The 12,232-nt window shown below is 47.2% G+C and overlaps 1 protein-coding gene across 1 annotated transcript; it reads right to left on the bottom strand.

Annotated features, from left to right (window-relative positions):
* Positions 1-5,013: 5,013 nt before the first annotated feature.
* Swi5 (SWI5 homologous recombination repair protein) lies at positions 5,014-12,195 on the bottom strand. The gene is made up of 6 exons (XM_090329393.1): positions 12,177-12,195; positions 11,883-12,117; positions 11,568-11,616; positions 8,283-8,404; positions 7,552-7,646; positions 5,014-5,514 (listed from the first exon to the last, which is right to left on the bottom strand). The coding sequence occupies exons 1-6, from the start codon at positions 12,193-12,195 to the stop codon at positions 5,450-5,452; spliced, it is 585 nt and encodes a 194-aa protein (XP_090185519.1). The 3' UTR covers positions 5,014-5,449.
* Between the last annotated feature and the right edge of the window lie 37 nt (positions 12,196-12,232).

Raw genomic sequence — 12,232 nt, 5'->3', positions numbered from 1 at the left:
ACAGCATCTAGGCCCAGAGTTCAAGCCCCACGACTGACCCAAAAAAAGACAGACCCCTTCTATGTGGATCCTTCTACAGAAGGAGCTGACCTGTAGCCACTGGCCTTGCAGCACCTTAGCAATACATGGTTGCAGGCCTGGCCATTGAACACATATGAGTAACCGCTGCCCTCCTGAGGCTGGTTCCTGTCATAACACTTGGGAGAGCCCAAGTAGCTTTGCAGTAGATCTAAGCCATGCTTTTCTTCCTAGAATCCTCCTTGGGTACTTAACATTGCGTTTTCATCTCATACTAGGCTATTCTCTCACATTCTTACCTGCCTGATTCCTTCTAGTATACAGGCATCAATATTTCTTTCTCACTCTGATCTGACAGTGTCTCAGATTGCTTAGATACTGCTCAGATATGTTACTGTAAAACTTTTTTTTTTTAAATGCCAGTTCTGGGGCTTAGGGCCTGGGCACTGTCCTTGGGCTTTCTCAAGGCTAGCCCTCTACCCCTTGAGCCACAACATCACTTCTGGCTTTTTCTGTGTATGTGGTACCAGGGAATCGAATCCAGGCCTTCATGCATGCTAGGCAAGCACTCTATCTGTAGGCCATGCTCTGGGCCCCAAGATACTCTTTGTGCGTCTATGTGTGTACCAGTCCTGGGGCTTGAACTCAGGTCCCAGGCTGGCAATTTATGGGTTGAACCACAGCTCTGTTTCTGGCTTTTCTGGTGGTTAATTGGAGATAAGAATCTCAGGGATTTTTTTGCCCAGGCTTTGAACCATGATCCTCAGATCTGTTTTCTGAGCCTTCTCAGTAGCTAGGATTATAGAAGTGTCATGACAGTCTCTACCAATCTGTATCATTATAGCTTCTTAGCTCCACTGCAGGCTGGCACTGTGTGAGAGAGACAGAGATCATAGGTCACCGGGATCTGGTATTCAGACACTTCTTTTTGTGTAAGCAGAGGCCAGGCAAGCCCATCTCTACATGGAGGGAGGGAGCAGAGGGGAGCCTGGAGGGAGGGCTTCTCTTGCAGTTCTCTACTCTAAGCCTGGCTACATGCCAGCTCTTCTTCAAAATAAAAAAGATGTGGCTCATACCATTGAGAGGGGTGTAAGTCAAGGCACTGAGGCCTTAGGTAAGGTGGCAAAAAGTTTGAATCTTAGCCAGGCTAGTGGCTCACACCTGTAATCCTAGCTACTCAGGAGACTGAGATCTGAGGATCACAGTTCAAAGCCAGAGGGGGGCACTATAGTCTGAAATTCTCATCTCCAATTAATCACTAGAAAACCTGAAGTGGGGCTGTAGCTCAAGGGCTAGGGCGGTAGCCTTGAGCTGAAGAGCTCAGGGATAACACCCAGGTCCTGGGAAGGCGGTAGCCTTGAGCTGAAATGCTCAGGGACAGCACCCAGGCCGACTCCAAGCCCCACAGCTGACAAAAAAAAAAAAAAAAGAAAAAGAAAGTCTTACAGAGCTGGGCAAGATGGTTCACGCCTGTAATCCTAGCTACCCAGGAGGCTGAGATTGGAGACAGCCTGGGTACTAAACAGTCCCTGAAACTCTTATCTCCAATTAATCACCAGAAAATTGGAGGTGGCACGATGGCTCAAGGGGTAGGGTGGTAGGCTTGAGCTGAAGAGCTCAGGGACAGGCCCAGACCCAGAGTTCAAGTCCATGACCCACAAAAAAAAAAAAAAAAAAAGAAAAGGGAAGAAAGAAAGAAGGAAAGTCTCACAGATTTTCTTGGCCAGTCTGAATTCACACTGCCATCCTCAGATCTCAGCCTCCTGAATAGCTAAGATTACAGACAGAAGCCCATCAACGTCACACCCAGCTTGCAGCTGCTTTCTCTAGGAAGCTTGATTCTTCCTAGGACATAGCCTTGATATAACTGGTGACACCGGATAGACTGGTACCTAGTACAGTGACTTTGCCCCTCGTCTTTGCATTGGGGCCTCTGACAGAAGCTGTCAGAGTATGTGTTGTGAGTGAAGTCATGTTGTCTGAATCAACTTTGGTTTCTGTTTGGCAACTTAGTGATGGGGCAGAAGGCCAGGGGCAAGGACAGCTGTTGATCAAGACAGTGAAACTGGCGTTCTCTGTCACCAACAATGTCATTCGCCTGAAACCTCCTTCTAATGTGGTGTCGCCCCTGGAACAGGTGCTCACACAACATGGTACATGTTTCTCTCCTTGTCAGTAGCATTTGCCCATGAACACATATTCCAGACATGTCTGGATATCATTAGGTCTTTGAGGACATTTAGAAGTGACTTGGAAACAAGTGATTAGATATAACTTTATTTCTTCCTCCCATTGACTCAACAGTTAAGGAGGTAGTCTCTAAGTCAGTTTAATTTAGGCTCAAACGCAAATTCTACCTCAGATTTTTCACCTGTAAAATGCGGATGACAGAGGCTGGGAGTGTGAGCGTGGCTTAGTGGTAGAGTGCTTGCCTAGCATGCATGAGGCCCTGCTTTTGATTCCTTAGTACCACATTAAAAAAATGGTAAATTATTTGGTGGGACGGGAGGAAGAGCCAGGCTCTGGTGGGTCACATGTAATCCTAGCTATTCAGGAGGCTGAGATCTGAGGATCAAGGTTCATAGTTTGAAGCCAGTCTGGGCAGAAAAGTCTGGGAGCCTCTTACCTTACTGTGTGTACTATGGCTCAAGTGTTAATACTGCTAGCCTTTAGGGCTGGGAGCTTGGCCTAGTGGTAGAGTGCTTTACTAGCATGATGAGCATTGGGATGAAGCTCTGGGTTCAATTCCTTGGTACCACATACACAGAAAAAGCCAGAGTGGTGCTGTGGCTCAAGTGGTAGAGCACTAGCCTTGAGAAAGCCCAAGAACAGTGCCCTGGCCCTAAGTTAAAGCTAAAAAAAAAAAAGAAAAGAGTGCTAACCTTTAGCACAAAGTGGCTCAGGGATAGCGCCCAGACCGAGTTCATGCCCCAGGACCAGAAAAAAAAACAATTATATACGGTAAAACTGATCTTTCAGCATATATTCCTGAGACTAACACGTGTAGATTCCTGAAATGACACCATAATTTCATTACATTAAATTCTTTTCTTTTTGGTATATTTGTGTTATGTTTTTATTTTTGTTTATATGGTACCAAGGAACAGACTCCAGGGCCTCACATATGCTAGGCAAGCATTCTACAACTAAGCCATATTCTTAGCCCTTCATTTTGTTTTATAGTCAAATCTTTCTCCACACAGCCCATAGACATGGGGACATGGCAGGCACTGATCGGGTAAAAGTATTATTGTGTTCCTGGACACCGTCTCTAAGCTCTTGTGCTCCAAGCTAGTGTGAAAGCCTTATTTTGATCGGCTACTCTGTAGTAGGTAAGTCTTTGCTTGTGTGCTTGTTGTAACTGGGTTCTGACAAGCCTTTAAAGCCCAGCCCTTTTGTGTTTTGAAATAGTATCTGGTACTTTTTGCCCAACGAGGCCAGGGAAGGTGATCCTACAACCTCCAAAGCAGCTGGATTATACAAGAATACCACTACAGCAAACTTGCTAACTTTTTGCACTATCCTCCCTAATCTCTGCCTCCCAATTCACTGGGATAACCTTGTAAGCCACAGGTCAAGCTAGGTTTCTTATCTTGATTATATGTACAATTCCTTTGAGATCCATCTTTTCCAAACTTTTTACTGGTTCCTCAAATCCTTTATGATACTTTTCAATTTTTCCCTAAATTACCTTCTTCACTTTCTGGAATAATCAGCCAATATGATTTAGGACAATTTAAAAAAAAAAACGTTTAAGCTGGGTGCAGTGACATGCCTATTATCTTAGCTAACAAGGAGGCTGAGATCTGAGGATCTGGGTTCAAAGCCAGCCTGGGCACTAAAGTCTGTGAGACTCTTATTTCCAATTAATCACCAGAAAACCAGAAGTGGTGCTGTGGCTAGGGTGGTACCTTTGAGCTGAAGAGCTCAGGGACAACACCCAGCCCTGAGTTCATGTCCCATGACCAATGAAAAAAGGAAAAAAAAAAGTTTACAGTGCAGAAAAACAACAACAAAAAATGTTTGGCTGGGTATTGGTGGCTCAGGCCTGTAATCCTGGCTACTCAGGAGGCTGCGATCTGAGGATCAGATTTAAAGCCAGCCTGAAAGGAAAACCTTATCTCCAATTAACCACTAGAAAACCAGAAGTGGCCCTATGGCTCAAAGTGGTAGAATGTTAGCCTTGAGTAAAAAGATCTCAGAGACAGCACACAGGCCATGAGTTCAAACCCCAGAACTGACAAAAAAAAAAAAAGATTGCTTTGTGTTCAATCATTTATCTACTCTCATGTAAATTGGCCAGCCCAAATTTGATAGTGCTGATTTTTTACTTTTTGAAAACTAATTGGTTTTCTTTTATCTTTGGTTAAAAAAAATAGGATGATGGCAGAGAGGAAAATCACCCTTCTGAGGAAAAGCAATGTTACTAGATCACAGCTCTGCTCAGTTTACAGGCTTTTATCACTGACATGTACAAAATCCAAAAAAAAAATTTTTTTTTTTTGGTTGGTCATGGTGCTTGAACTCTGGGCTTGGGCTCTGTCCCTGAGCTCTTCAGCTCAAGGCTAGTACTCTACCACCTGAGCTACAGCATCACTTCTTCTGATCTTCTGGTGGTTAATTGGAGATAAGAGTCTCTTGGACTTTAGTGCCTGGGTTGGCTTTGAACCCTGATTCTCATATCTAAGCCTCCTGAATAACTAGGATTACAAGCATTAGCCACTGAAGATAGTTGCAAAATCTAGATTCTTCTAGTTCCCTCTAATGTTTGTAATTGAGAACAAAACCTTCTCTGGACTGAGGGCATGACCGAAGTGATAAGAGTACCTGCCTAAGTACTTGAGTTCAACCCTAGTACTGCCAAAAATAAGAAAAAATGAGATAGTGGATCTAAGGCACTTAACACAGTGTCTGAGATGTAAGGCTGTTATGGTTACATGCAGGCAGTTTCCCAGGTATGACTGGAGCTGTATGGTGAGGAAGTCAGAACAGAGATTCATACCAAGATTGCACATGTTTATTAAGAAATGTTATATAAAGAACACAGTCCAAAGCCAGCTCAGACAGACAAATACAAAAGAGTCTTATCTCTAATTATCCAGCAAAAAGTCTGAACTGGAGGTATGGTTCAAATGGTAGAGTACTTGCCATGAATAAAAAATCAAAGTAGGAGCAGAGGACCAGATTTCAAGCCTTTGTACTTGAAAAATATTTTTAAACTGGAAGAAATGCATGCACATGTCCAGAAAAAAGAAGCAGCAAGACCCTCCAGGAACCTTGGAATTAGGACTATCCACCACCCCAAGGTGGTTAGTACAGAATCTGCATTTTCTCTGGATACCTTGCATGCACACTGGCTGGGCTCTGATTGCTTTTCCTGTCCACATCTGCTGTCTCAGGAGGCTGAGGACAAGAGGCTGGGAGCCATTGCTCAGTCACTCATGTCCAGATCAAATTCTGGATATAACTCTTTGGTGGTGACACCTCGGATCATGGCTGAAAGGAAGGACAGAAGAAGATTGTCCAGTGCAGGGAAAGAGAGAGACCAATACCCTGGAGCAGCACTGCTATCTGACCCCCTAGGACCAGCCTTCTGGCTTCTAGTCAGTGCCTACACTCACACCTCACCCAGCTGGCAGAGGTGCCCACCCTGATCCTCCTTCCAGGCCTCTGTGAGCCATGGCTCTGTCACTCTACACGCAGAAGCCTGTGTTCCTGCATAGACCAGCTACTGAGGCTCAGTACTTGGTCTGGGAGCACTTGACTCTCCCTGAACCAGTACTTGTTCTTCTGAATGAGATGCAGTTCCCCTTTGCTACAGAGCAATAAGGCATTCTTGAAATGTAAACTGTCTCCACACTAGATGCCCAAGTCCTTAGCATAGGCCAGGAGCCAGCCCTTGCCTATTTGCAGCCTGTGTGACACTGTTTCTCCTGAACATCTCTTCCAAAGTCTCGTCTTTCCTTCCTGAACTGTCATTAGAGGCCTCCTCTATTCAAATTATTTTGGTCTCACTTGCTACCTTCTTCAGATCTGAGCATCCTTCCTATCTCTGCCCTTTGCTTCCTTTAGAGCACTTAACATATTATAAATTTACTGCATTCATCTACTGATTGGCCATTCTATCTACATCTAAATTAAAACCTAAGCCATGTGAGAAAGGACCTTCAAGTGTCTGTTTTGCCAGCATCCCCAGCACCCTGTAGGGTGCATGGTACAGAGGAGTAGTCCAATAACTACTCAATAAATAAACAAAAATAGAATAGGCCACTAGCTCCAGCTCACAGGACCTGGAAGCAATACGCTATTCTAACAGGAATAGTGTGTGTGTGTGTGTGTGTGTGTGTGTGTGTGTGTGTGTGTGTCCTGGGGCTTGAACTCAGGGCCTGAGCACTGTCCCTAGGCTTCTTTTTGCTCAAGGCTAGCACTCTACCATTTTGCCTTTTTCTGTTTATGTGATGCTGAGGAACTAAACCCAGGACTTTGTGCATGCTAGGCAAGCACTTTACCTCAAAGCCACATTCCCAGCCAAGAAATCTCTTAACAGCCAGGTGCCAGTCACTGGCACCTGTCATCCAAGTTACTGAGAAGGCTGACCTGAATCTCAGTTTAAAGCTGGTTCAGGCAAGAAAGTCTGGAAGATTTTTACCTCCAATTAACTACCAAAAACCGTAAGTGAAGCTGTGGCTCAAGTGGCAGACTACTAGTCTTGAGCACAAAAACTAAGCACAGCACCCAAGCCAGAGCTCAAGCTCCAGGACCAGCAACCAGAAAAACAAAGAAACAAACAAAAAACTCCTAATATTGGGCTGGACTCTATCACGCCTCTAGGGCCCCACATCACTCCCTTTACAAATCTACACTTCCCTCCTGCTTTTTCTTTTCCTACTCTGAGATTCATTTTCCAATGGAACAGAGAAACACGGATTCTCCCTGCCCTGGAATATTAAGTTGCTCTGTGCTACAGATGCTGATGGGGATGGATTTGAGCAACAAGTGCTAAGATTTATGGAGCAACTATGCAGAAAGCCCCAGCTCTTGCTGCTGTGCCATTTCAGTGTTGGACATAATGGTGCCCACAAATTAGGGCCAGTTGAAGGAAATAGAGCATTTGTTTAAAGCCTTACTTCCAAGAAGGGCTTTCCTGATGTACATGTATCTGCCTTGGCTAAAGCTTGGCTAATTCACCAAGGGTCACCTGGCATTGGCTACCTCTTGAGTAAGTTAGCCACTTGTGGCACAGATGGTATCTCAATCACTATGAGGGCTCAGGAAAACCAGGGACCCTCGATCCTCAGACTTACAGATGGGGCAGCCCTGCTGAAACTTGCTCTAAGGCAGGCCCTGTCATTGGGGTGAGAATTCTGGGACTAAAGTAGGAGCTGCCCAGCAGTCTTGCTAGGTGGCCAGGGGGAACAAAGGCTGCTAAGAGGGGCTAGAATGGGGCAGCTGAGAAGGGTGGAAGATGTGGCAAGTTAGAAGGCCTAAGAACAAAATGCAACACCCTAAAGGGAAGGGGGAACTCCGACTCACCCAGCTTGCCCAGCAGCATCTGCCCTACATCCTTGATGTCATTATACTCATGGAGCTGGGAGATGTGGTCGTCCAGTTCATCCACACTGTAGCCCCTGGGATGAGGAAGGAAGGGAGAGGGAGGGACAGTATTGTTAGGAAAGATGATGAGGATCCTGACTTGGGATGTGGCGCTGGGTTTAGCCAAAAAGTTCCCCTCATACAGACAAGGTGCTAGAGGTTTAGTGGTGGCAGAGCAGACTCTGCCCTCCTGAGTCTGACTACACTCAAGCGATCTGCCCGGCTTCCTGCCTCCCACCCTCCATCCCCCAGCAAATGTGTCCTGTACACTAAGGGAAGGGCCTTTAGCCACAATAGTGCTATAAGACTCTGGCCACAGCTGAGGGGCTCCAGATGGGCACGTCATCTAGGCAGATTTCTTCCTGGATGAAATGCCCATTTCAGTGCAGCTCCAATCTTGTCAATGTGGCTGGAGTAGAAGGAACTAGGGAAGAGCCAGTCTACTCTACTCTCAAAGGGAGAATGGAGGTGAGTACCAGGGATTGACCTCAGGGCCCCAATGCTACGCAAGTGCTCTACCACTGAAGCCTCATTCCCAGCCTATTTCTCATTTTTGTAATGTAGGGGATAGAATCTAGGGCCTTCTACATGCTAGGCCAGTGCTCCATCACGAAGTCACATCCCAGGCCAAAAGTTGTCTTAACCATACTAGAGAACCCCATAAGACTGACTCAGATATTAGTTGATAGATCTCCTTGTCCAGCATGTCCTTCTTGTCCTTCAGTTTCTGAATATCAAGGTTCAGGAACTCCTCGCTGGTCCCATCGGCCTGGCCAGATTTGGGAGATGGCCGCTGAGTGGCAGAAAAAGTCATTAGCTGAAGTAACCAGCAAAATATAATTTATAGCCTACATCATGTCCCCTAATTGCTACTTCCCATTCTGCTTGATGATACCAGTACATTTCTCAGCTTCCCTATGATAGATACTCTAGGAGACGTCCTTCCACGGGGGTTCATGCCCTTTTCTGACCTCTCAGTCTAGCTGCAGATATAATGCTGGAGCTGACCAGCAGTCTTAGGATGATGAGGCTGAAGCCTTGAGGAGGCTGGGACAAACTAGAGGCCAGGATCCTTGACAGCTGTTTAAACCACCCTTAGGTGGCATTGTCTTCCACTTCCAGCCAAGTCCAATCCCAATTAGCAGGTTTATCCAGACCTCCAACCTAACCAACTCCAGATAATTCACCTCAAGTCGCCTTTTGAGGTTCTTCACTGAGTTACAATCTCACTGTATACCAAAACTCTTCACTGAGGCTATACTTCCCCTTTGCCCTCTCTGCCTCCAAAAGCCACTAAAGCCAGGATTTAATACACAGCTAATCTTCCAGAAGAAGGATGAACTGTCTACATGTGACACAAGAAGAGACGGAGGAATCCATGGTTCCTGTTCTTAGGCCAGCGGGAGTGAGTAAGCACTATCTGCCAGCACGGACAAAAGCTCTAGGCCAACACTTCTAGTTGGTCTCCTGCATTCAGAAACACTTAGTCAAGGCTCAGAGAGAAAAATGCCCAGCAATTATGTCCTTTCTACATTTAAAGATCAACTTAGACTGAGAGTTTAGCCTAGCATGCACTAAGATCTGGGTTCAATTCCTTGGTACCACATACATAAAAAAAAAAAGCTGGAATCTGGGCAAAGTGGCTCATGCCTGTAATTCTAGCTACTCAGGAGGGTGAGAGCTGAGGATTGCAGTTCAAAGCCAGCTCGGGCACTAAAAAGTCCGTGAGACTGTTATCTCCAATTAATCACCAGAAAACTGGAAGTGACTCAAGGGGTAGGTCAGTAGCTCTGAGCTGAAGAGCTCAGGGGCAGTGCCCATGCCCAGAGTTCAAGTCCCACAACTGACAAACAAAAAAGTAAAAAAAGCTGGAAAGTGGTGCTGTGGTTCAAGTGGTGGAGCTCCAGTCTTGACAAAAGTCCAAGGACAGTGCTCAGGCCCCGAGTTCAAGCCCCAGGCTGGCAAAAAAAAAAAATCAACTTCCATGTTACCTCATCAGAAAGGTTCTTCCCCGGCAGCCCTGTTTGCCCAAAGTGGTTGCTCATATATATATGAACTCAGGGCTTCATGATCTGGCTTAGCTTTTTTTCACTCAAGGATGGCACTCTACCACTTGATCCACAACTCCACTTTTGGTTTTTTGCTGGTTAATTAAGAGATAAAATCTCATGGACTTTCTTGCCTGGTCTGACTTTGAACTGCAATCCTCTGGATCTGAGACTCCAGAGTAGCTGGGACTATAGGTATGTGCCACAAATGCTTGGCAAACACCTTATGATAGTAAACATGGAATATTTAGTTTTGCCAGTCTTAGGGCTTGAACCTTCAGGGCTTGTGTACTGTTCCTGAGCGTCTTTGCTCAAGGCTAGCTAGCACTCTACCTCTAAGCCACATCTCCAGCCTGACTTTGTTTTGTACACTGATAATAAAACAGGATCTACTACAGTACTTGGTCTACAGTAGACAATAAGTATTTGTCAAATGACCATGATTAATTTTCAGTCTGAAAAGTACTTTGAAGTACAGTATCTAATTTTGAAGGCAGGGTAATGGATCTGAACCAGAAGCTGGGCTAAGGCTTCCAGAGAAAGCAGGACTTTATGGGATGACTAAGCATAAGCTTGACAAAAAACTACAAGAGTATTGCAGACAGAGGACTTGATTTATTCAAGTAGGCAGTACAGGAGTAGAGCACACATATGAATGGACAAGTTGAGAGCCAATGGTGAAAACAAGACCAAAAGCAACCAACCTGAGGTGCTGTTAGAAAGGAAGCAGAGTTCACAGGAGGGACCAGAGGCAAATGTGACTACAGTGAGATGAGGAGTTGTTTGGTGGTCCTGTCAAGGATGCAAGTGTAGTTTCAAACTCAGTAAACAGGAAGGCAAAGATACTCTGCAGGCAGCTCTAAGTGACATGGGCTGGGAATGTGACTCAGTGTAAGTGCTTGTCTAGCATGCCCGAAGCCCTGAGTTTGATTCCTTAGTACTACATAAACAGAAAATGCCAGAAAGAATGCTGTGGTTCAAGTGATAAGAGCACCAGCCTTGAGCAAAAGAAGTTCAGGGACAGTGCCCAAGCCCTGAGTTCAAGACCTAGGACTGGCCAAAAAAAAAAGTCATGGGAGCTTTTCTGCCTACAATGGCTTTGAGCCATGATTCTCAGATCTCAGCATCCTCAGTAGCAAGGATTATAGGTATGCGTCACTGGCGCCAGCAAATCCCCCTCCCTTTCCTTTTTTTTTTTTTTTTAAGGCAGAAGTTCATTAGCAAGAAAGGGTATGTCATGATCTGCATAGTACCATGGTGCAGGAGATAACAGACAATTCAAGGACAGTAGGCATTGAGTTTCCATCAAAATGCCCACTTGGTCATCAGGCTCACTGCCACTCATTCATCAAGCCTTGTTTTTGATCTCACTACTTCTAAGGAGCCCTGATTGCACCCCCAAGATTGAACTACGTGCAGATAGTCCTGGAATGGTTTTTACGTTTATTCTCCTTAGCCCGGTGCTTTTTTTGAAGGCAGGGGCTGGCTGACACGCACCTGCATCTCTAGTGTCGAGTGGGAGCAAATAGAGCTGGGCACGAAGGCACAGCTTTGTCATCCCGGTGCTTAGGGAGGCTGAGGGCATGAAGGCAGGCTGCAGTTAGCCTGGGCTACATGGCGAAATGCACATGGAGGGTGAGACACGCGGGAGGCCGAGTTTTAGAGATGGCAAGCCAGAGGAAGGGAGACAACTGCTAGAAGCTAAAGGAGTGGGCAACCTGGGCAGGGGCAGGCAGGATAACAGGCTGGGCTGGGTGCGGAGAGAAACCCGTGAGCACTGGGATTTGACTTGGAAAAAACAGGGCCGGAGGAGGGGAGTTTTACAGAGTAAATTTATTTGGGAACGGTCTTAGGCTGGGAAGGTGCGAGGGGGATGGCGGAGGTGCGGGGGTACCCAGGCATACTCACCGGGGACCGGAAGGGCCCTCGGCGGCTTCGGTTGAGGCCCGGGTCCGTCCTGGAGAGGAACGCAAAGAGAAAGGCGGGCCGGTGAGCAGGGGCGCAGGAACCGGTGCCTTGGGGAGCGCGAGGAGCAGGCAGCTAAGAACTGGACTGGGGCTGGACCCGGCTGGGAGGGGGTCCGGCACCCGGCTGCGCCCCGAGGCCCTCTTGGAAGGGGGTGCGCTGCGGAAAGTGGGGTATGTCCACAGGACTGGACGGCGGGCAGCACAGTGTGAGGAAACAGGAAAGGAACGGTAAAGTGGCTGCCTGTTCCTCGCCCACCTGCTGAGCCCTGGGGTCCGCGGCCCCCGGGTCGGGGGAGTCTGCAGCGCAGGGGCGTCCAGGGCAGCGGCGCGAGCGCGGCTTCTCAGGCTCGCCCCGTGACTAGAACTCAGAGAGGACCGGAGCAAACGGCCACCGGAGAAGCTGCGCGCGCACTTAAAGACAATTCCCCCCGCCCCCCCCGCCCCCCCCCCCCCCCCCCCGCCTTCAGGAATGGGCGGGGTTGGGTCCCGAGCTGCGCGCGCAACCCCAAGACTTCGCCCTTCACTGGTAGCTCGCAGTGGGGGGCGGGACACGCCCCCTTCCGGTTCATTTTTCCCACGGACCAATGATGTGAGGGTATCTAGGCC

This window comes from Megascapheus bottae, chromosome 3 (genome assembly GCF_031878675.1).
Source record: "Megascapheus bottae isolate mThoBot1 chromosome 3, mThoBot2.hap1, whole genome shotgun sequence".
Taxonomy (NCBI): domain Eukaryota; kingdom Metazoa; phylum Chordata; class Mammalia; order Rodentia; family Geomyidae; genus Megascapheus; species Megascapheus bottae.
The sequence above is the reverse complement of the archived record's forward strand: the minus strand, read 5'-3'. Positions and strand labels throughout refer to the sequence as shown.

Bases quoted from the DNA above. Each gene is read 5' to 3' on its own strand.
- Swi5 (XM_090329393.1), bottom strand. The intron at 11,617-11,882 runs GTGGGCGAGGAA...GTTCCTCTCCAG, and splicing joins CGGACCCCAGGGCTCAGCAG to GACGGACCCGGGCCTCAACC. The intron at 7,647-8,282 runs GTCAGTCTTATG...TCCTCATCCCAG, and splicing joins ATCTATCAACTAATATCTGA to GGGCTACAGTGTGGATGAAC.